At 42.6% G+C, this 20,575-nt stretch overlaps 1 protein-coding gene across 1 annotated transcript in view; it reads right to left on the reverse strand.

The window, feature by feature from the left end:
- The window catches only part of ROBO3 (roundabout guidance receptor 3), a 192,380-nt gene that overhangs the window by 47,948 nt on the left and 123,857 nt on the right, over positions 1-20,575 (reverse strand). Inside the window, exons 6-9 of the mRNA XM_026671417.2 lie at positions 19,433-19,560; positions 16,822-16,833; positions 9,010-9,134; positions 4,379-4,550 (exon numbers count right to left, since the gene is read on the reverse strand). Coding sequence (XP_026527202.2) covers positions 4,379-4,550; positions 9,010-9,134; positions 16,822-16,833; positions 19,433-19,560 — 437 coding nt within the window. The remainder of the gene's footprint in view (positions 1-4,378; positions 4,551-9,009; positions 9,135-16,821; positions 16,834-19,432; positions 19,561-20,575) is intronic.

The following is a 20,575-nucleotide window of genomic DNA, read 5'->3' on the forward strand; positions in this document are numbered from 1 at the left end:
TGTGCACAAGGCGAAGAAGGAAGGGGGCCGAAAAATCAATCATGGCAAAGGAGCTGGCTTCAGACGGACACATCTGTTGCACCTGCCAAGCTTTGAGCATGAGGGACATGCACCCGTTGTGCATGAAGGGGGTTGATCGTTGGTTCTTCCTCCCTCTCCACCCCAGCTGCCCTGCCAAATCTCCCACGCAGGAGAGAAACTGTGTGATGTCTTTAGTGACATGCATGGGTGCAATCAGCAAGACGTTGCAGGAGCCCAGATTCTGAAGCCTTGAGCTCCACACGCTAGAGGTAGAGGAAGGTACGGGAGCCAATTGGCTCTTAGGCTCAGCTGACTCGCTAATGCCTCCCTAGTAGACTCTGGGCACTCAACTCTTCTTCTTCTTCTTCTTTTTTAAAAAAAGAAAGTATTGCTTTGTGTAATTTTTTTTTTAAACAAGTGACACAAAAGAGCCCCATCTCCTGCCCAGTGTGCTAGAGCAGTTTAGGAAGAATATGCCTCTTTCTGTTGCCTTAGAAACCCAGCTGGTGATTCTGCAACTAAATGAGGATTTCAGGTTACAAACTCCTTTGTCTTCTTAATCTCTTCCAATTGTCCACCACCAATGGGTCAGGTGTTGCCATTTAAAAAAAAAAGGGGGCGGGGGCAGAGGAGGCCTCTAATCAGGGTAAAGAATGGGTATAGAGAGGAAAGCCCTAGAGAAGAGTGCAAAACCTTTGATTTCCAGATCATTAGTTCTACAAGGTAATAACTCAGCCAAGCTTGTTTGCAGCTGGAATGGATAAAGTGGGTATTAGCTGGAGCAACAGAGTCTTGGGGCCATGATACAATGCCTAACATCCTCCTGCAAGAGCCAGAGCCAGATGTTCTAGAAACAGCATTGTGAGCTTCTGGAATTCTCAAGATTGACAATGGCTGGGATGGAATCTAATGATACCTTGAAGCTTTGTTGCCTAGCCTTCATATGATTTAGACCAGTGTTTCTGAACTTTACTGTAGGAATAGAGCAAGCTAAGTTGGAAGGTAGGGTTAAATGTGTCATCAGTTTGGAATCATTACATTGCCACAAGAGTCCAAAGTCCAGCCTCACACACACCCCCACCCCCGAATTCTGTTGACCCTTATCTAGCACCAATTTAGCTTTGACCATTAGTTGACTAGATTCTTGTGTATAGGTATCAATAATAAATTCTTCTGTGCTTTGAACTCTATAAATATTCCTGGTTATTTGCAGCTGACACTTATTAACTTTAAGCTAACAGAATAACAGAGTTGGAAGAAGACCTTGGAGGTTTTCAAGTCCAATCCACTGCTCAAGCAGGAAACCTTACACATTTCAGACAAATAGCTGTCCAAGGTCTTCTTAAAAAACCTTCAGTGATGGAGAATCCACAACTTCTGGAAGCAAGCTGTTCCACTGGTTAATTGTTCTCACTGTCAGGAAAGTTCTCCTTAATTCTAGGTGGTCCTTGATTAGTTTCTATCCTTCTATTGTCCTTGTCCTGCCTTCTAGTGCTTTGGAGAATAGGCTGACTCCTCTTCTGGGTCTCAGCACCTCAAATATTGGAGCACTACTAGTCCTTCTCTTCATTAAACTAGCCATGCCCAGTTCCTGCAACCACCATATGTTTTAGCCTCCAGTCTCCTAATCAGCTTTGTTGCTCTTCTCTACACTCTTTCTAGAGTCTCAATGTTTTTTTAAATATCCTGCTGACTGGGGAATTCTGGGAGTTGAATTCTCTTTAAATCACTAAAGTTGAGAAACACTGATTTAGACTGTTGTTTCTGAACACTTGGTGCTACTTGCAAACATAACTATGGAGGTGCCTCTCTTCCTCCTCTATGAAGAAGGCTTGTAATTTGATATTTTACTAGTGACTCCTTTGGCTTAGACAATGTGCAACCTGCTATAAGGTGGGCAGCCAAAATAGGGTTATGAGAGCAGCTCTGGAAAAAAAAACCCAGCAATTTTCAGAGGCAGCAATGAGAGAAAGAAACCTGCCTATTCAGCTCTTATCTCTCTCTTCCCCCTCCCCTTCTTTCTTTCCGGTAGTTTTATTTCTAGCAATAAAAGTGAGAGGTTCTCTGATCCAGACCAGCTTGTTTTTTCTGGCATCCGAACATTGCCAAGGAAACCCTCCCCATATAAAATTAACTGCAGAAAGCCGAAGGAGGGAGGCGGAAGAAAAATCCTTCTGGGGTTTGGGGAGAAAACATTAACAATTCCCTGCTGCCCATGAAAATGAAATGCCACCAGGAAGAAGCTGCAAGACCAGAGAAAGATCTGCTAGCTTTCCCCCCCCTCCCCATTGGACAGAAAATGCCCACCGTCTAGTTTCTTCCTGACCTGGAGTTCTTCAGACATGGTTGAAATTACATGCTCTTGGCCATGGTGGGAAATAAATTGAAAACATCTGGAGGGCATCAGTTTCTCATTTGTCATTTGAGGGGATCATTTACAAAGTATCTGTGATATTTATGGTTTATCCATCAGCCCCTCTCCTGATCTCACAGACACATGCACAAAACTCTTTAGGATGGTGGGTGGGTGGGAGGAACTCTTTTCCTGCCTGCTGAAAGTTAAAAGAAATGGGATCAAAGCATTGCTAAATTACTTGGGTTTTTGGTAGATGTGGTTGACTAAATCTCCTGCTCCTCTGGGTTAAGGGACGTATCCCCCTACACCAATAGTGCCTGATTGCAAACCACTTAGTTTGGAAAGCAGCTGTTCTCTGACTACTGCCAGCTGTTGCAAAGGGCAATCAAGGAAAAAATGTCCCTTCCTCTCTACCCACCCACTCCTATGAAGGGGGCATATAAAGGAGACAGGGGCAGAATACCCAAAGAATTCCCATTTTCACAGCTTCATCGTTCCTGTCAGGTGCGAAAGACCAGATCCACACATGAAGGTCTAATTAAACTGATGTATTGCTAAATAGCCTATAGACAGAAATCCTCTCAACTGCTTGAAGTTAGATTAGGGTCCACAGAATTCAAGAGAGGGGTGGGGTGGTTAGTCTGCTTGTGGTTGTATTCCAGGCTGATCCCTTTTTAACCCCCAAGTTCTGTCACTTTCTCCTATGGTTCTTATTTTACAAGCAGGTGGGGAACATCGAACAGCTTCTTCTTCTTCTTCTTCTTCTTCTTCTTCTTCTTCTTCTTCTTCTTCTTCTTCTTCTTCTTCTTCTTCTTCTTCTTCTTCTTCTTCTTCCTTCTTCTTCTCCTTCTTCTTCTTCTTCTTCTTCTTCTTCTTCTTCTTCTCCTCTTCTTCTTCTTCTTCTCTTCTTCTTCTTCTTCTTCTTCTTCTTCTTCTTCTTCTTCTTCTCCTCCTCCTCCTCCTCCTCCTCCTCCTCCTCCTCCTCCTCCTCCTCCTCCTTTATTGGGTTTTCCTTCTCTTAATAAACAGTACTGTGACATTTTTTATACCTTTATGTATCCTATCCAATACTTTCTATACATACTACTTCCATACCATCTGTATCTATTATATACATTATTTACATTTTATTTTCTTATTTCTATTGTCAATCCAGATATACCATGTTTCCCATATTGCATAGTATTCTGTATCTATTTTCCTTTTTAATTCCATGGTTAATTTATCAATTTCTGCACATTCGAATATTTTTTTAATTATTAAACCTTCAGGTGATGTGGAGTTTTTCCTTCCAATACTGCACATAGGAAATTCTTGCTGCTGTTAATACATGTAACATAAGATATTTTATCTTTCTATTATATATATATATTTATTATTCCTAAAAGGAATAATTCCGGGACAAAATCAATGTTGCTTCCAATTAACTCCCCTAACCACATTTGTATCACTTTCCAGTATTTTTTCGCTTAGGGGCATGACCACCAAGAATGAAAGAACGTACCTTGTTGTTGTCCACATTTCCAGCAATATGGTTTTAAGTTTGGATAAATCTTAGCCAATCTTGAAGGTGCCATATACCAATGGTAGAACATTTTATGTTGATTTGCCCCCAGCTTCAGTAAACAGTTTATGAAATATGGTTGACCAGAGAAAGTAACTTTAGCCTGAAACTCCTCTGGATGTGCCAAAACTATTCCCTTCATGATTAGTTGCTAGAATTGAGTTGGGGTGTTCACACAATACATTGATCTCCTGCAGAGCTTATTGTGTGAACTGGGCCACCAAACTTTAACAAGAGACTTTTGGAAATAATCTAACCCCAGTTCCTCGAGATTGCTCCTTCTATCCTTAATATGGAGTATAGAGAAATTTCTAAGAATTGCTGCCCTCTCCACTTCTGTTATGAGGACCTTTTCTGTGGCTTCTCTGGGACTGGAACAATATGTACATTGTCCCTCCTTTTTGGCAGAAAAGAAAGCAATACAACTTTACACTTACCATCTTCCACTTCCAGAAGAGCTTTGGCAAGGATGCTTCCTGCCACGCTAATGGCCTGGCACATGTAGTAGCCTGAATCCGAGGTTTGCACATCCATAATTGTCATCTCGCCACTTGGAGCTACAGAAAAGCGGCCAGTAGCTTGAGGGGGCTGGCTGGGAAAAAGAAGAACCTGTACAAAGAAGCAGAAAGAGGAAGACATCATATGAGGGAATGGAGCGATCACAGAATTCCAATATAACTTTCTTTTAACATCCTTCATATGCTAATCCACCCTCTACTGAAACCATTATGGGACCCACAAGAAATGAGAAGACCATCTCTAGAAGTACTGAAGAAATTGCATTTTAACTGGTTTTTGACAATGGACACCCCTGTCTGAGACCTGTTCTTATTTGGGAATTATAGGAGGCTGCTGCAAATTGAATTCCTACAGCAACGTTTTCCTCTCTCCGCAATAGACCATAATTATCACTTTTAAATAAACCATAGACACACAGCAAACTGTACTGTGTTCCAAAAGTAGTTTTAGAACAAATCTAAAACTATTGGACGATCTTCACTTGCTCTCATTGCTTCTCAGTTTCTTGAGAATGGAAGCTACAGGGAGGTATAGATTGTTTCAAACTGGAACGGGAATGTTTTACAACTTCTTTGCAGACATAAAGACTGAGACAAGAGTTCTTGAGGTTAAGACTCACTGTGCCTCATTCCTGAGGTAGGGAATCATGGCTCCCTAATATGTCTCAAGTGCTCTACAACAGGGATCCCCAACCTTTTCGACGCCACGGCCCGGTTCCGACATCAGCTGGGCGCGCCCGGTAGTGCAGCGTCAACTGGGCGCCGCCATCTTTTATGACGAAAAGGCGCTTCGGTGGCGTCACGGAGCTGTTCAGTCATAAAAGATGGCGCGCATAGCGCTTCTGGTGAGCTTTTTCGGTAGAAATGGCTTTCTACCCGGAAAAGCTCACCGAGCGCTGGCGCCGCCATCTTTTATGACGAAACAGCGCCCGTGAGCTTTCTACCCGGAAAAGCTCACCAGAAGCGCTTTTTAACCAAAAAAGATGGCGGCGCCAGCAACCAGCGGCCCGGTAAGGCTTGTTCCGCGGCCCGGTACCGGTCCGCGGACCGGCGGTTGGGGACCCCTGCTCTACAATGCTTAGGCATGCGACACAGTCTTTATTATTCTCCTCCACTCACTGTTGCCTACCCAGAGCAAACAGTCCTAAACATGCCAAGTTAGACAATATTCCAGACAAATGACCTGCCTTCAGAGGCTTTCCATTAATGACCCCACTACCAAACCACCTGATTTTGACCTGCCTCGCTCTGCCTGGATGAAATTTAAGATAATTAGGTGTGATGCTGGAAAAAGTGCCTCTGTCCTGTATCAATGGGGATGGAAAGATTCCCCTTGTTGTGATTGTGGTGCCATATGCAAACTAGTAAACATTGTGCAAGATTGCCCATGATGTGCATTCTCTAGTTCCCTAGAATGGTCTCCACAAAACAACGCCAGAGGCGATCACCTGGATAGCTGAATTGGACATCCGGTTATGAGCTGTACCCCCATTAGAAGTTTTTGTACACAATTACACAGATTGTGTGTGTGTGTTTGCTTCTCTCCTGTCATGTTCTGATCGTATGCTGAAGAGTAAATAATGAGGCTTCCCAACTGTGTTTGCTCCCATTACTTAGAGAAGATCTAAGCCCCACCCATTCTTCATATGGGGCAGACAAAGCGTCCATGGGATCAGTTTTCTGTCAGGATTCTAACTCTGAACTCACCGAATGATCCCCACATGCTAAAATGCTATGATTCTGTGAATTTGACACCTACTTCACTGAATGAAGTTCAGCCCTTGCTTTAGAGCAAATGATTCCCCTCGGGCGCTTCGCCTTCCCCCTTCCTTTCTATCACTGATCCTCTTAGGATGCAAGTAATTGACACGGTAATAGCTCAGTGCTATTTAAAGGCATCTTAAAAACTCCAATTGTTCATTCCAAGAGACTGCGTCTCCCAAGAGGTGTCTCATCCCATACATCTGGATGACACAAGCAGCTTTGGCTTGTAAGGCAAAATCTTAGCTCCTGTTGGCAGCTCAACAGAAGAAACAATGCCATTCTAGGAATTATTAAGGATTTCTTCTCAAATCCTCTCCTTTGGTTATTTTACCTAAAATCTGGGAGGTATCAATCCACACAAAAGTCTCTGAATTAAGAACACCGTGACCCCACCTTTTTACCAAAATAAAAAGGCTGCAGTAACAATTATGATGTCATTTAAGCTCCTATAGCTAAACAATATATATTTTGAAAAGCTGAATTATCATTTTGCCCTGTTTTCTAATGCAGTACATAGCTTGATGACCTGCGAATCAGTAAACAAATTCATGAGGAAAACACCTGCATAAGACAGTGCTGTTTACATCTCTGAATTATTATTGTCAACAATCTGGATGCCAAAAGAAAGACATTCAAATCCGTTTAAAAAAAGAATAAGTACAAGATCGTAGACTAGAAGACAGCTGGTTGCGACATGGTCTATTGACATGAGTTTGCGATTCCCAATGTTTAATACAGCAAGTACAATTAAAAGCATCCACTGCAGATGTAATTTCTGTTAGTGAACTATACATGTTAAGTACAACTGTGATGTAATGTATTGCCTAATCTGGTCCTGGGGTAAAGGCTGGTTTCTGTAACTTATTTTATAGGATGTCCCGAAATATGGTTCAAGATATACTGGAGGTAAATAGTTTTGGCCCAAACCATCCCACCTTCCCCTATTTTACACTAGTGACAGTTGAGATTCTAGACCACAAAGATCCTATAACGTAGAGTAGGTACTTTTGCTGTGAGAATTCCTTTTTTTTTCAGCCTACAAAACACTTCTATAATCCATAGGTCAAGGGTCCCACCCCCAGGCTGCAGCCTGTTCAAAACCATTGGAGCAGAGGTGGGATTCAATTTTTTTACTATCAGTTCTGTGGGCGTGGAGTGGCTTGGTGAGCGTGGCAGGGGAAGGTTACTGCAAAATCTCCATTACCTCCCCACCCCACTAACCTGCTTTCCAGCTCCATTCTCCTGTGCAGGGCAACCAAAGAAGACCCAGCCAATCAGCTGGGACTCGGGAGGCAGAGAATAGATGGGGGTAGGGCCAGTCAGAGGTGGTATTTGCCAGTTCTACAAACTACTCAAAACGTCCGCTACCGGTTCTCCAGAACTGGTCAGAACCTGCTGAATACCACCTCTGCATGGAAGAGATGGGCAAGCACGTATGCGTGAAGCTCCATTCGCACAAGTGGAGGGCACTTGCATGTGAAGCTCCATTCGTGCAAGTGGAGCTTCGAGCATGGATACAAGCACCCGCAGGTCACACAAGTGGAGCTTCACACGCAAGCACAGGCACCCTGTGCTCGGACACGAAGCTCCATTTTTGCGAGTGGAGGGTGCGCCTGCACCCGCTGCTCACACAACTCGAACTAGAGCATGTGTGTCTGCCACTCACATGCCCCCCCCCCACATTAGGCCGCCAAGCTGGAAAGGTTGGGGACAGCTGTCATAGGTCATGTAAAAACCATCTTCAATGTCTGCACTTCCATAAAGATGCAAACCCCAGCTAATGCTACTACCCAAGCTCTTCCCGTAATGGAAAATTACTGCTGACTTTAGAGTCAAGACAAGAAATCGTTTTTTGCTTAAGGACTGTCTTCCTCAGGAACATCCTCTCACACATTGATGCTGGCCAAGAGTAGAGTGAGAGACGAAATCTGATCAGTTTGCTACCCTGCAGGAATTCATAACACTTTCACATCCTCTCTTTCTCTCTCAGACACTCCATCTCTGTTGGTAGCATGAGATTGGGGCAAATATGAAATTAAGCCAAGAACTGACTCTAGTACTTTTCCCCCTGTACTGTGTCTTAATTCTGTACAAAAGTCTATCCTTGGCCATGGAAGTTCATTGGATAACTTTAGGCTAGTCGTTATTTATCAGTCCAGTTTTCCCAATAGAGGAATTGTGAACTGAGATAATTGATTGCTAACTTGAGCCACAGGGAGAAATGTGAGGAATACATCTAATAAGCCCTACAACCGGGAGGTTCTGGGTGGCTAAGTGGTGGCCACAGTTTTAGTCATCCCAGCTGCCATAAGAGCAACTGCAAGAATGTCATTTCCCACTCTATTTTCTGCCTTTTTCTTCTTCTTCCTCCAGTTGTACTTCAGGATCAGCACTCCCACAGATAAGGTTAGAAGATTATATGAACCTTTATTGCACCCCATGTAATCACAGGGGGATTAAAGCTGAAAAACAACAGGAATCCATTGTCTACAGAGACCCATTTTCATAAACCCTTCCTAGAATTTCAACTTGATCACAGGCATTAGAAGGGGCATTTAACCTTCAGATAGTTTGCACTACCCTGGAAGCAGAGTTAGTTAACTGGGAGATTTAATTCATTCCCCCCACCCCAAATATCCAGTTGGGTCAATTAAACTGCATTTTGAAGCTTGCACAACTCCGTGTGTCCCCCCCCCCCCCATGATCCTGTGGAATATGATGTGAGGATGGGGTCAAAATACAAGCTGCATGCACACTCCCTCACGCCCGTCTACCCGTGAACTTACCTGGCTCCCTTCCTTCTGCCAGAACACGGCTGGTGGTGGGTTTCCTTTGGTCTCACACTGGAAGGTCACAGTGCGGCCTTGGGTCACAATCTGGTCCCGTGGACGGGTCACTAACTGAGGTGGGACTATGGGCAAAAGAGAGGTGGGAAAAAAAGACTGTAAAATGGGCCAGTTAGACCAGCAGCATTTTAGCAACGTTTGCATTTAAAGGCCAATCAGGTTTAAAAACAAAAAACAAAAAACTGAGGGATGGGTTGGGGGGATAAAGGAGAGAGGGAGCCTTATTTTGTTTAAAAACATTGAAAGCTCCTTTATGTCAAATCCAACCACTGGATCATCGCTGACCTACATGGATTTCCTCGATGTAGTCAACATTCACCAAAAGTCCTCCAGATGTGCTGGAAGGACAACTCCAGGATTCTTCCAGGGCTCTAGTCCCAATACAGCCCAAACCAGGCTATGGTCTTATCCAGTTCTATCAAGAAAGGCTGAGAATTGAGCCTGGACTTCATTTTTGCGACCCCCTTGGCTTTACCTCCTTTCCCATGGGAACTCAGTAATCTGAGAATGTGTCCTGGCTAATCCCTCTCTCCATTCTGCCCATTCCTGGCAATCCTAAAGGAGAAGGATCAATGCCTTGGCAGTTCCCAAAGTATCGGTAGCAGCTTCACAGTTTGGACATCTCAGAAGAGCAGCTCAAGGCATTTACAAGGAAAGAAAAGGGGGGTGATTCAAAGCATTGGGAGGTGCCAAAGACAGTTTAAAGGGTGGGGGGGAGACACCAAACAAAGGCGGAACAGTTTTTCAGAGAGCCCTGAGATTTTCTTTTTACAAAAAGCACCCGATACATGCATGCAAAGAATATCAATTTGCAATGGAAGAAGGCATTTAAGGAGTCTGAGGGAGGCCGCGAAAGGAACAAGTCAGCTAAATCAACCACCCAACCATGAATAATGTCTCGGATGTAAATTCCTCTCTTTCTGAGCACTCCTGGCTCTTTGAAAACCTTCCCCCATCTCAGCTCTCAATGCAAGACAAATGACAGTCAGGTTTTACAAATGCTAATCGCTTGCCTTATCACCTCTCCTCCCTCCCCTCTATTATTCTATCAAGAAAAAGAAGAAGGCGGAATGTTCCTAGCCCCTCTTGCAGTACTGCGAAGCGTTCATAGAGCACTAGGCACCGTTAAAAACAACAGCCCCAACACATCCAGGTGTGCCACTGTAAGGAGCCTTGTCAGCCTCTCCTTAATGAAAGACTGCTAGGTTACCCACATGCTAATCAGGAGAGGTGTGTGAGCCTAAGAGCAACGGTGCGCTTGCTTGCTCCCCTCCTTGTCCACAGCCATCTTCCCTTGGATAACTTCCATAGAAAGAAAAGAGGGGTGGGTTGGGGGAAACCCTACTGATTGTTAATAGTTATTGATTGACAGGAGACACGTTTGGTTGGGAGGCACAATGGAATGCATACAGATAGAATTGAAATGGGAAGTTGGTCCTGAAGGGCTAGATTCAGGGGTGGGATTCTACCAGTTCACACCTATTCTCTAGAACTGGTTGTTAACATTCTAAGCAGTTCGGAGAACCGGTTGTTAGAAGAAATTACTGGCCTAATCCTGTAAGGAAGGCAGGAAGGAAACATTCTGGTGTTGCTTACAGAAACTGCCTCTCCGTTGACCTTTATTACAGTCTTGGCAGGACTGGACTTCCTGTCTCAGGAACATCTCTGGGGTTTTTTTCCCCTCCTTTGCTGGTACTTTGCTCGTGTGGAGTGACCATTCAAAGTTACAATGGCACTGAAAAAAGTGACTTATGACCATTTTTCACACTTGCGACTGTTGCAGCATCCCCAGTCATGAGAGGCCAGACGAGGAGATGTGTGCCTCGATGTGAATGATATTGAGTTGGTCACGCCCAGCCAATAACATGACCACCAAGCCACACCCACCAACTAAGCCACATCCACAGAACCGGTTGTTAAAAAACTTGAATCCCACCCCTGGATAGATTGCTTTCATTTCTTACACTGGGGTCCCTTAAACTTTGTGTTGGGGTTGATACTAGGCAAGAGAAGAGAAGGGAAATTACTACATGGCAGAAGGAAAGATGTAAGTGGCGGTAGGGATCAAAAGGCTGCCCAATCAAAGAAATGAGTATCTGAAGAGGTCAACTCATCCTACACTGAAATAATGTAGTGCCGTGATGGCGAACCTAGGCCATGCGTGCCAGAAGTGGCACGCAGAGCCATTTCCCCCGGCATGGGAGAGCTCGCCTGGAAGAGCCCCATTGTCTTCTGGGTGCTGGCACGTGAGTGTGAGTGCACACGCAATTATCGGCAAGGGAGCCAAAAAAGGTTGCCACCACTGATCTAGTGCAATTCTCTTTTAGAACATGTGTTGCCAATGTAGCCAGGTGGTTAGCAGAGATTTGGCCCTTGGGGTGACGGCGTCCTGCTTTAAGCATCCTCTCCAAGAAAGCTGCCCTAATTACTTATTTTGTTATTGTTACAGCCAAAGTAGGACTAGTTTTATGTTCTCATTCCCTGATAGCCCCCATCAACATGGCCAATGGAAAGAATTCTAATTTAGCATCGACAGAGGAGAACACTTTGCTTACTGTGTATTAGAGAACTGGATAGCCATGCTTCGCTACGAAACTATGTGGTTGGGCTTAGTTTTTTGGGGGGGAAATAAGGGGGGGGGAAATTCTGCCACTGCCTACCAGCATCCATCGGCATTCATCTGGTTAGCGTCCTGTCAGTGTGTGAGAGTTGAGGGCTGTTTGGAAAATGAAAGAATATTTGCTGTGTGAGCAAGGAGACAGCAAGGAGCCTGGGCGTGGTTTAGCTCAACTGTTCTGTATTAAAGCTGGTTGCTGCTGTGAAACTGAAATTCCTCTGCTTATGTTTTGCATGAGAGAGAGAGAGAGAGAGAGAGAGAGAGACCCCCTTAATATTGACCCTGATGGGATGGCTGCAGATAGTTCCCCTACTGTGTTTTCTGGAAATTAAAAAAACAACAATAGGGGAAGTCACAACTTCTCAGTTTGCTTTGTGGTGACCAGGACATCATCAAAAAGGCTTCAAAGTGGTGGGATTCAAAAAAATTTATGACCATAGTCGATAGTGTAAAATCCCCATGACCTCCTGACCCCACTAACCTGCTTTCCAGCTCCGTTCTCCTGTGCAGGGCAACCAGAGAAGACCCAGCCGATCAGCTGGGACTTGGGAGGCCGAGAATAGATGGGGGTAGGGCCAGTCAGAGGTGGTATTTGCCAATTCTCCAAACTACTCAAAATTTCCACTACCGCTTCTCCAGAACTAGTCAGAACCAGTGGTGGGATTCAATTTTTTTTACTACCAGTTCTGTGGGCATGGCTTGGTGGGCGTATACTGTAAGATCTCCAGTCAGAAGTGGTATATGCCGGTTCTCCAAACTACTCAAAATTTCTGCTACCGGTTCTCCAGAACTGATCAGAACCTGTTGAATGCCACCTCTTCTGCTTCCCATTGGACAAAAGGGATGGCAATTCACTGGATCAGCCATGTTGTCTAAACACAGCCATAAAAATGTCCTTCTTCCCAATATATTTAATAATAGTCTCTGTCAGACTTAGAGTGAAGATTTAAGAGCAACTTTCTTGTGCTAGCATCATGTTCATGCATTGGAGGTGTCCATTTGACTCTGGGGCACCTGTAAACCCATGCTGTTTGAGGATCAGGGGTCCTCAAACTTGGCAACTTTAAGACTTGTGGACTTCAACTCCCAGAATTCCTCAGCCAGCATAGCTGGGAGTTGAAGCCCACAAGTCTTAAAGCTGTCAAGTTTGAAGACTCCTGCCCTAGATGTAGCAAAACAGGAAGAAATATGGTAGGGAATATTACAAAAGCTCTTCGGGTTCAGTGGTAATGAAGCTCACAACACACCAATCACATTTGTCTTTTACTATCACCTGCTCTTTTAAAAAAAAACATTAAAAATGCAATATTCCTCACTAATTGCCTTTTGTTTTGACATCTTACTTCACAAAAGTGAGGTAGGAAAAATTATAGTTCCTTAAGATTTTATGTGCGCCTGGGGGAACTTGGGTGTTTGGGATATTTCCTGTCTTGATTTTATCATCCTGATATCTGAATGCATGGAGGGATCATGGCAGGTAACCCAATCATCCTTCAACCATCAAAAGGCTGGGGCCAAATCCCACTGATGCAACAGTCTACAGTTTTATAACTTGAGCCTCTGGGTTATATTTTGCTCCTCGGAGCATGGAGAAGCAGCCTCTTGTCTTGAGGATCGTAAATCTTGGCGGACAGGCTGGGTGGTAACACAAAGAACACTCCAGCATTTCGTTGAAGGTCAGCCTTTGTCCCCACAATCAATGTTGAAGCAATCAGTGGGTAAGGATGTATTTGTGGAACGAGACGGACCCTTTCTATGGGTAGCTCAAGTCCTTCTGTTGGCACAGCAGAAATCAGCAGTTTCAGGATGTTGCACCCAGGGGTGGGTGACTGGTCAAGGGCCATTTGCTCCAACATGTGCCTGGATGAAAGTTAAGGGACCTTTGACCTTTCAGAGCAAGAACTGGCTGGAGCCACCTGCTCTATAATCAAATAAAAATGCAAATGGGAGGGAAGCAGGGGCAGCTTTTGTTAATTTGTCTCTTTGGTTAATAATTGCTGGGAAAGCCCCTTCCCAAATTATAAATGCAGCCAGACGCAGCCGCCGCCCCAGTTACTTCAAAGACCAGTCAAAGCTGGATGATGGAAAGGATCTGGTGATCTCAGGAAATTCATCGCTGCCCCCCAGCAATGCTCTGCCTTTTCTTTTCTTTTCTTTTTTGATACTTCCTTGCTTCAAAGGGGAAAGATAAAACAAGGGCAAGATTGACCTGGTATGCCTGAGGAAACGTTCCTGTTGCCCACAAATCCAGCATGGAGATAAGAGATGGTGGCAAAACAAGACACACAACCCCTCCCACCTCTTCCTGCTCTCTCCATCCCCAAGGCAGGAAATTGACCTGCCTTGCTGGATACAGAGCCAAGGATGAAGAAGGGGAGGGGTAGTGCGCTCTTCTAGCATTTCTTGTTCACCTTTGGGCTCCTTATCTGCACAGCTACAAGGACTCCTGCTCTTTGTTGCAGGCTGATTTATTAGCACCAAACAATAGGTACCTGATGAGGAAGCTTGCCAACTGGCCTCCAAAGCCATCAGAAGCAACAGAGGAGCCTGTTTTTAACTTAGCCTGTTAGGGATCTGCAAGCCCAAGATACAACGGAGGCTGCCTGGTAGGCCGGTCTTAAGCCCAAGTGCAACCATTTCATTTGCAAGCAAACACATCTTTCCTTGTGCAAATTCACACACAATTTTTTTTTTTCACAGGCTCATAGGAACCTTTTTTGGCTAAGTGTACGGATTCTGAGGAAAATCGAATTGTGCAATAAAAGCAACTGTTTTTACAAGGCTGTCTGTAAGCAAGTTCCTGTCTTGAGGGATTTACAATCTAATATTCAACCCAGAAGAAACAGGGAGGAGAAAAGAGGGAAGGGAGGAATGTGTTACTCGGTCTGTATTTTAGGAACAACCTTGTTCTCTTGACCTCCTCATTGATATTTTCTGCCTTCTCCAAAGCCTCAAATCATGAAATGAAAGGCTGATCCATAATTCAGGATGGAATATCCATCTGTGGAAACTCACCCATGCTATATTGAAAAGTCACTGAAATGGATAAGTTAACTTCTTTTTCTTTTAGCTACGTACTGGGAGAACCTTTTGTTGAAATCCAATCTATAAACTTTCTAAATAAATACGCTTCATGAAAATACCTTGGAGGAAAGAACTGAGCAAGAGAGACAGTGTGTTGTTCAGTTCCAGACATAAGTGGGTAGCTGCAATATGTAACTGGAAGATTTCATGAGAAGACAGCTAAATTTGCATACTGTATTGAATTCCCTGTATGCATATTAATCTTTTAAGCTGCTTGCAGAACACGCTAAACCATAGGCTGTTGAATGAATGGATGCATATTACCTTATAAGCCCTGTCAATGATGTGTTGATCTTTAGTCAAAGTCATTGGCTTATGCTGAAACTTAGAGCAGTCACTATTCCCAAAACTATTACTTGTTGCTCATAATAAACGCTACCTTCTGTTCATCCCAAATGCTGGTTGATCTTGGCTTGCTGACATGTTAGGTCTACTTAAAGGGCATATCATGAGAGAATATATGTTTGCTTCTTTACATGAATCTCCTTGTCTAACTTATTTAAAAGAGCTTGCAATGCAAAAACAACAGCAACAACACAGGCTAGATTAGTGCTTTTTAGATTTTGCAACTTTATATTGTGTGCACCGGGAGTTGAAGTCCACACATCTCAAAGCATGCTAGCTGGGAAATTCTGAGTGCTGAAGTCTATGCATATTAAATCAAGCTGAGTTGGGAATTGTGGGAATTGAAGTTCACACATCTTAAGAGTTACCAAATTTGAAAAACATCAGAAGAGAAAGTTTGGTTTATATGTTAAGACTTCTCCTCCAAAGGAATGGTTGAAACGTGGATGTTAGCATTGCAGGAAATTGAGAGAAGGACATGTAGTAGGAAAAGTATAATAAAGGAGAACCTTGTCATGAATCTTGTTACACTGAAGAACAAACATATAAACTGGAAATTTCCCTTGGCTCTTACTCTCTTAAATCCATTGCCCTGACATATTCTTATCAACTGCACCTTGTTGTCCTAACTGCTTTCTAGTTTTCATTTAACAACCACAATAACCCAAACAAACTTAGAATGGTTTGTCCAGTTTTTTTCAAAGTTTTCTAAGTCTTTATCTGAGTTTACCTGACCATTCAGATAAAAGTGAGATGGTGGGAGATAGCAGTCACCATCCTTCAATCTTTGCCTATTCAAACCCAACCCAACACATCCCTGTTAATACCAACAGGACTTAGCAAATGATGTGGTCGACATCATATACAGCCTTGGTGATTACCTATTTCAAATCAGTCCCAACCTGCTGGATATGGAAATATTTAAGAAGATTTTCAGGGAAGATTGAGTGTTATTAATGTTTGTGTTTGATCAGCATATGATTATTTAGCAATGCAGTTTTTGCTTGCTTTGGAAGCAAATTTGTTTTGTGAATTCTATTTCTCTGCTTTTTCTCTGAAGAGAAACATCTGACTCCACTCTTTTGCTTCTTTGTAAGCTAGGATTTTAACTATCATAAATACTTGTATCGTTGCTAGATACTGACAGTACCTAGCATCTCTTTGTTCCATCATCCATAAGAAGAAACCATTCCATGTTCTTTATTTTTAAACCCCCAAACCACAAACTTTAAGAATAGAATGATGAAAATAAGATCCAGTTAAGATTAGAAATCTTGCATTCCAAGGAAATTAAGAAACTGCAATTGCAATAGGATACTCGCTTACTTGAATGAAATCGTGAGACTACTCAGTGAGTAGACATATAATTGATTGCATGATCAGGGTATGATTTTGTGTGTCATTACCTGTATGACACATAAAATGAGACTATGCCTCCTGTATGTTTAGAACACAGACTTTTGAAAAAATATGTCCTAGATTGTACCCACAATATTATACTTTCTAATTTGCTTCAAAGATTATGACTCATTTAGTTCATTGTCACAGTAGGAAAAATGATTTAGCGTCTACCCCGCCCTTTATAAAAATCAATCCATTCCCACTGTGGCTTGAAAGAAAGAAAAAAAAAGCATGCAAAAACCTGATTCATGTACCCTAACCCACACCAGCATGCAGCAATGATATGTGATGAAATGAATACTTACAGAATGGGCCAACTGGACCAAAGAGAACATATGAGAAAAACAAAAATAAAAAAGTATGAGATGCGTTTGATTAAATAAGGCTGACGTGAATGCTTAGAGAATTGGAGAATAAAGGTATTAAGAGGCCAAAACGTGCAGTCATCCAGTTGCCAGATCAATATAAAATCCCTGATTCAGTTCACCTACAAAGCCCTTTAGAACTTGGGTCTTCTCTACCTTCAGGACAACTTGCTCCAGGGAGGAATCTGTTCGTCCAATACCATCTAACTGAGAAAGGTAGGGTGGGAATCCCACCCATGAGATATTAAGGGACAGGTGGGCCTTTCCCTTCTTTGTGGAATACTTTGGCCACCAAAATCAAGATGGAACCCATTTGGTTATTTAAGAATGGGGCAAAAACAATCCCTTTCTGCATGGCCTCTGGACCTCAGTAGTTATGGTGGAATCTGGTGTGGAGATAGAGGAGGGAGAGGCTCTTTCCCAAGGAGCTAAGAAGCAGATCAGCCTTAATTCCTTGGTTGCAGAAAGCATTGATCTGATCATTTTGCAAAGAGTACTTTAGTCTGGCAAGATTCCTGTCTATGGGCGAACAGCAATAAAGAACCCCCCCCCCCCCAAGTAATGCATCCTGTTGTTTTTGGTCCCTTGTGCTGCACGTTAATCACACCAGACCAAAACACACTCTGCATAACTATCAGATCAATGTGTGATTTAAGGAGGATCTCTTCTGGGCCTCTTTCTGCAAAACAGTGGACTTGAGGGTCGTCTGCCTCGTAGCTCCTTGGGAAAAAGCTCGCCCCGCCTCCATCTCAGCATCAGATTCTACCACAGTAGTTGTCCCTAGCAGAGCAAGCTGCATATGCATTTTTTAAATTATGCACTACATGTTTTGATATTGCAAACTAAGCATACAAATTGTTGCAATGAATAAGAAAGTACAGATGAGCTCAGAGCATTTTAAGGTCAAGGTATCCCTTCTTCTATGCAGACTCAGAGACTAATATTACAATCTCTATTTGTTTAGGGTGAGTTTTAGAGGTTGGACGTCTTTCTAAGAAAAAGAGCTGACTTTTTAGATTCAATTTCAACCTTTAGCAACTGGCCAGGAATTTTATTCAAAGGTTGCATTTGGTTTTTTTTAAATAAAATGTTGGCTTGTTTCTATTAAATAGAAACCATGGTGGCACAGTGGTTAGAATGTGGTACTGCAGGCTACTTCTGCTGACTGCCAGCTGCCAGTAGTTTGAAAGTTCAATTCTCACCAGCTCAAGGTTGACTCAGCCTTCCCTTCCTTCTTTCCATGGTGGTAAAATGAGGACCCAGATTGTTGGGGGCAATATGCTGACTCTCTAAACTGCTTAGAGAGGGCTGCAAAGCACTCTGTAAGCGTGTATCTAAGTGTAAGCACTATTGCTAAATAAGTACTGCAAACAGTGTGACTGAAAGCAATTTTCTAAGTAGCTGCAATTTTATTTAAACAAGATATAGAAGCTCTTTTTATAACTGGGCAGCTCTATGGATGTGTTTTCCCAGCTGCTCTGCTCCAGGTGATGTTTTTGGAGGAGAAAAGCCCAGGATATTCAATTCCTTTCCCCAATTTTTTTTATAAAGCAAAATTTATTTTGTGTTCATCAGAAGCTAAACGCAACTGTTTCATTTTTTTAAAAAAAATCTGGAAACTTCTAACCTTGTTATTTTGCAGTTTGTTATCAATTTATAGGAGCATAATCATAAAGTAGCTCCAAGGTTTGCAAAAAAAAAACCAACGAGAGAGAGAGAGAGAGAGAGAGAGAGAGAGAGAGAGAGAGAGAGAGAGAGAGAGAGAGAGAGCACTGAGAGCAAAAGCAATACAGAATCCTCAACTTACAATCATAATTGAGCCTGCAATTTTGGTCGTAATTTGTGATAGTTGTAAAATGGATCACTGTGTGACTGTGACTGATTTTACAACCTTTTTTGTGATAGTCATTAAGTGAACACCACAGTTATTAAGTGAACCCATTGTTTGCTATGGGGCATTTTTAATGGCCAGCTGGAAGCAAACACTGGCTTCTGTCAAAGACATAAATCATGGTCATATGATTATTGGACACTGTAAATGTACATGAATTTGGGCTGGTTGCTGAGCATCCAAAACTTGAGCACATCAGAGCTTCCAATCTGGGTCACAACAAGTAGCTTTTTCAGTCGTAACTTTGAATGGTTGCTAAGCGACCAGCCATAAATTAAGGACTATCTGCATATAATTTATATCAAAAGAAGGGGGAGAAGGCTGTACAAGAAACATATACAACATGTTCCTTGATCTCCTTCTGGAACTGTCACAAATTGGGTGCTTTCTGGATGTTTGGATTACAAACATCCATTTGTCCTGATCCTAGTTTGGAAGCTCTAGTCCCAGAAAGCTGGGGTGCATATGAATACTTATCCCTGGCTTTACTAACTTTCTGTTCCAATCAACCCTTAAGATCTGCCTTGATTGATCAGAACTGCTGGCTCTCAAGCAAACAAAGCTGTTTTAGCTACAGTTACACCAAGGGCAACATGACCCACATCCGAGTTGGACTTCTTTGATTGTAGCTCTTCAGCAGCCCAACTCATACATACTTACCATGTACACTGAGGGATCCCGAAGCCTCAGATTTTCCCACACTGTTCTCTGCCACACAAGTATAGGTCCCCTCATCCTCTGCATTCACTCGGCTGATGCGCAAGGAATTGTCATTCTGGATCTCTGATCTTGGTTTTGAAGGGAAAAAACGGATGTCAATGACAGTGTTAAGCTGTGGTTAATTTCTGGAAGAAGCCACCGTGAGCTGGATTCACACAACGCCCTGAACCCTGAACCTGTATTTAGAAATCTTAACACCTTGGTTCGTGTGACGTTCTTTCAAAGAAAAATTGAATAAATAAATAAGTAATCAAGCAAAATTCACCAATCTGCATTGTAATTCAGTATGAAGCCTGAATTTATCTCCATAGTATCAAATTGCTGCATTCTAGACCATATGTACAATGGAATATCCACAATGGAGGAATGGTAGGTGAAGATGATAGAATTTGCAAAATTGCTGTGCTTAATAAGATAATTGTCAAGCACAAGGAAATCAGGAGATTCAGGCAGTTCAAACGAGTATAATGATTTATTGCAAGCTTAAGCTCTCTACAAGAATGTGTGCTACTATCAGTCGAGGGAAATGAACGGGAGTTAAGAAAGGAATTCAAGGTGGGCTGGACTTAGATCTTTTGTAGATGAACAGGGACTCATGACTTATGACATGTTTGACCCCCCCCTTCCCGATTACTGGTCTAGTCATCTCCTACAATAACTAGACAGTAGCTATATGTGCAAATGACTGGAAACCCTGTAAAGAATTTTTGCTGAAAATGGGGAAAATGTATTTGTGATTTATGGATTTGATGATTAGAAAGTGTAGATTATGCTATGATATAATTCGAGAGAGGATAACATTAAAATGCATTTATAACTGCTGTAAATCAATCTGAAGCTATTTCTTTATATTTTGCCTTTCTTTTTTCTATTTCTCTTTCCTTCATTCTTTTCTTAATACTTTTCTTTGACTTTGCTTTATTTTTTTTTCCTTTACATGTTTTTGTTCTGTAATTTTTTCAATAAAAATATTTTTTTTTAAAAAAATGGATAGCAGGCTGGACTAGGAGCAAGTTATCCCTCAAACCACTCTTAAATGTTGGGCTTCAGCATGTAGTAGTAGTAGACTAGTAGTAGGGCTTG

Source organism: Notechis scutatus, chromosome 7 (genome assembly GCF_049901735.1).
Source record: "Notechis scutatus isolate UNSWTSFEM ecotype Mainland chromosome 7, rNotScu1.2, whole genome shotgun sequence".
Classification (NCBI taxonomy): Eukaryota; Metazoa; Chordata; class Lepidosauria; order Squamata; family Elapidae; genus Notechis; species Notechis scutatus.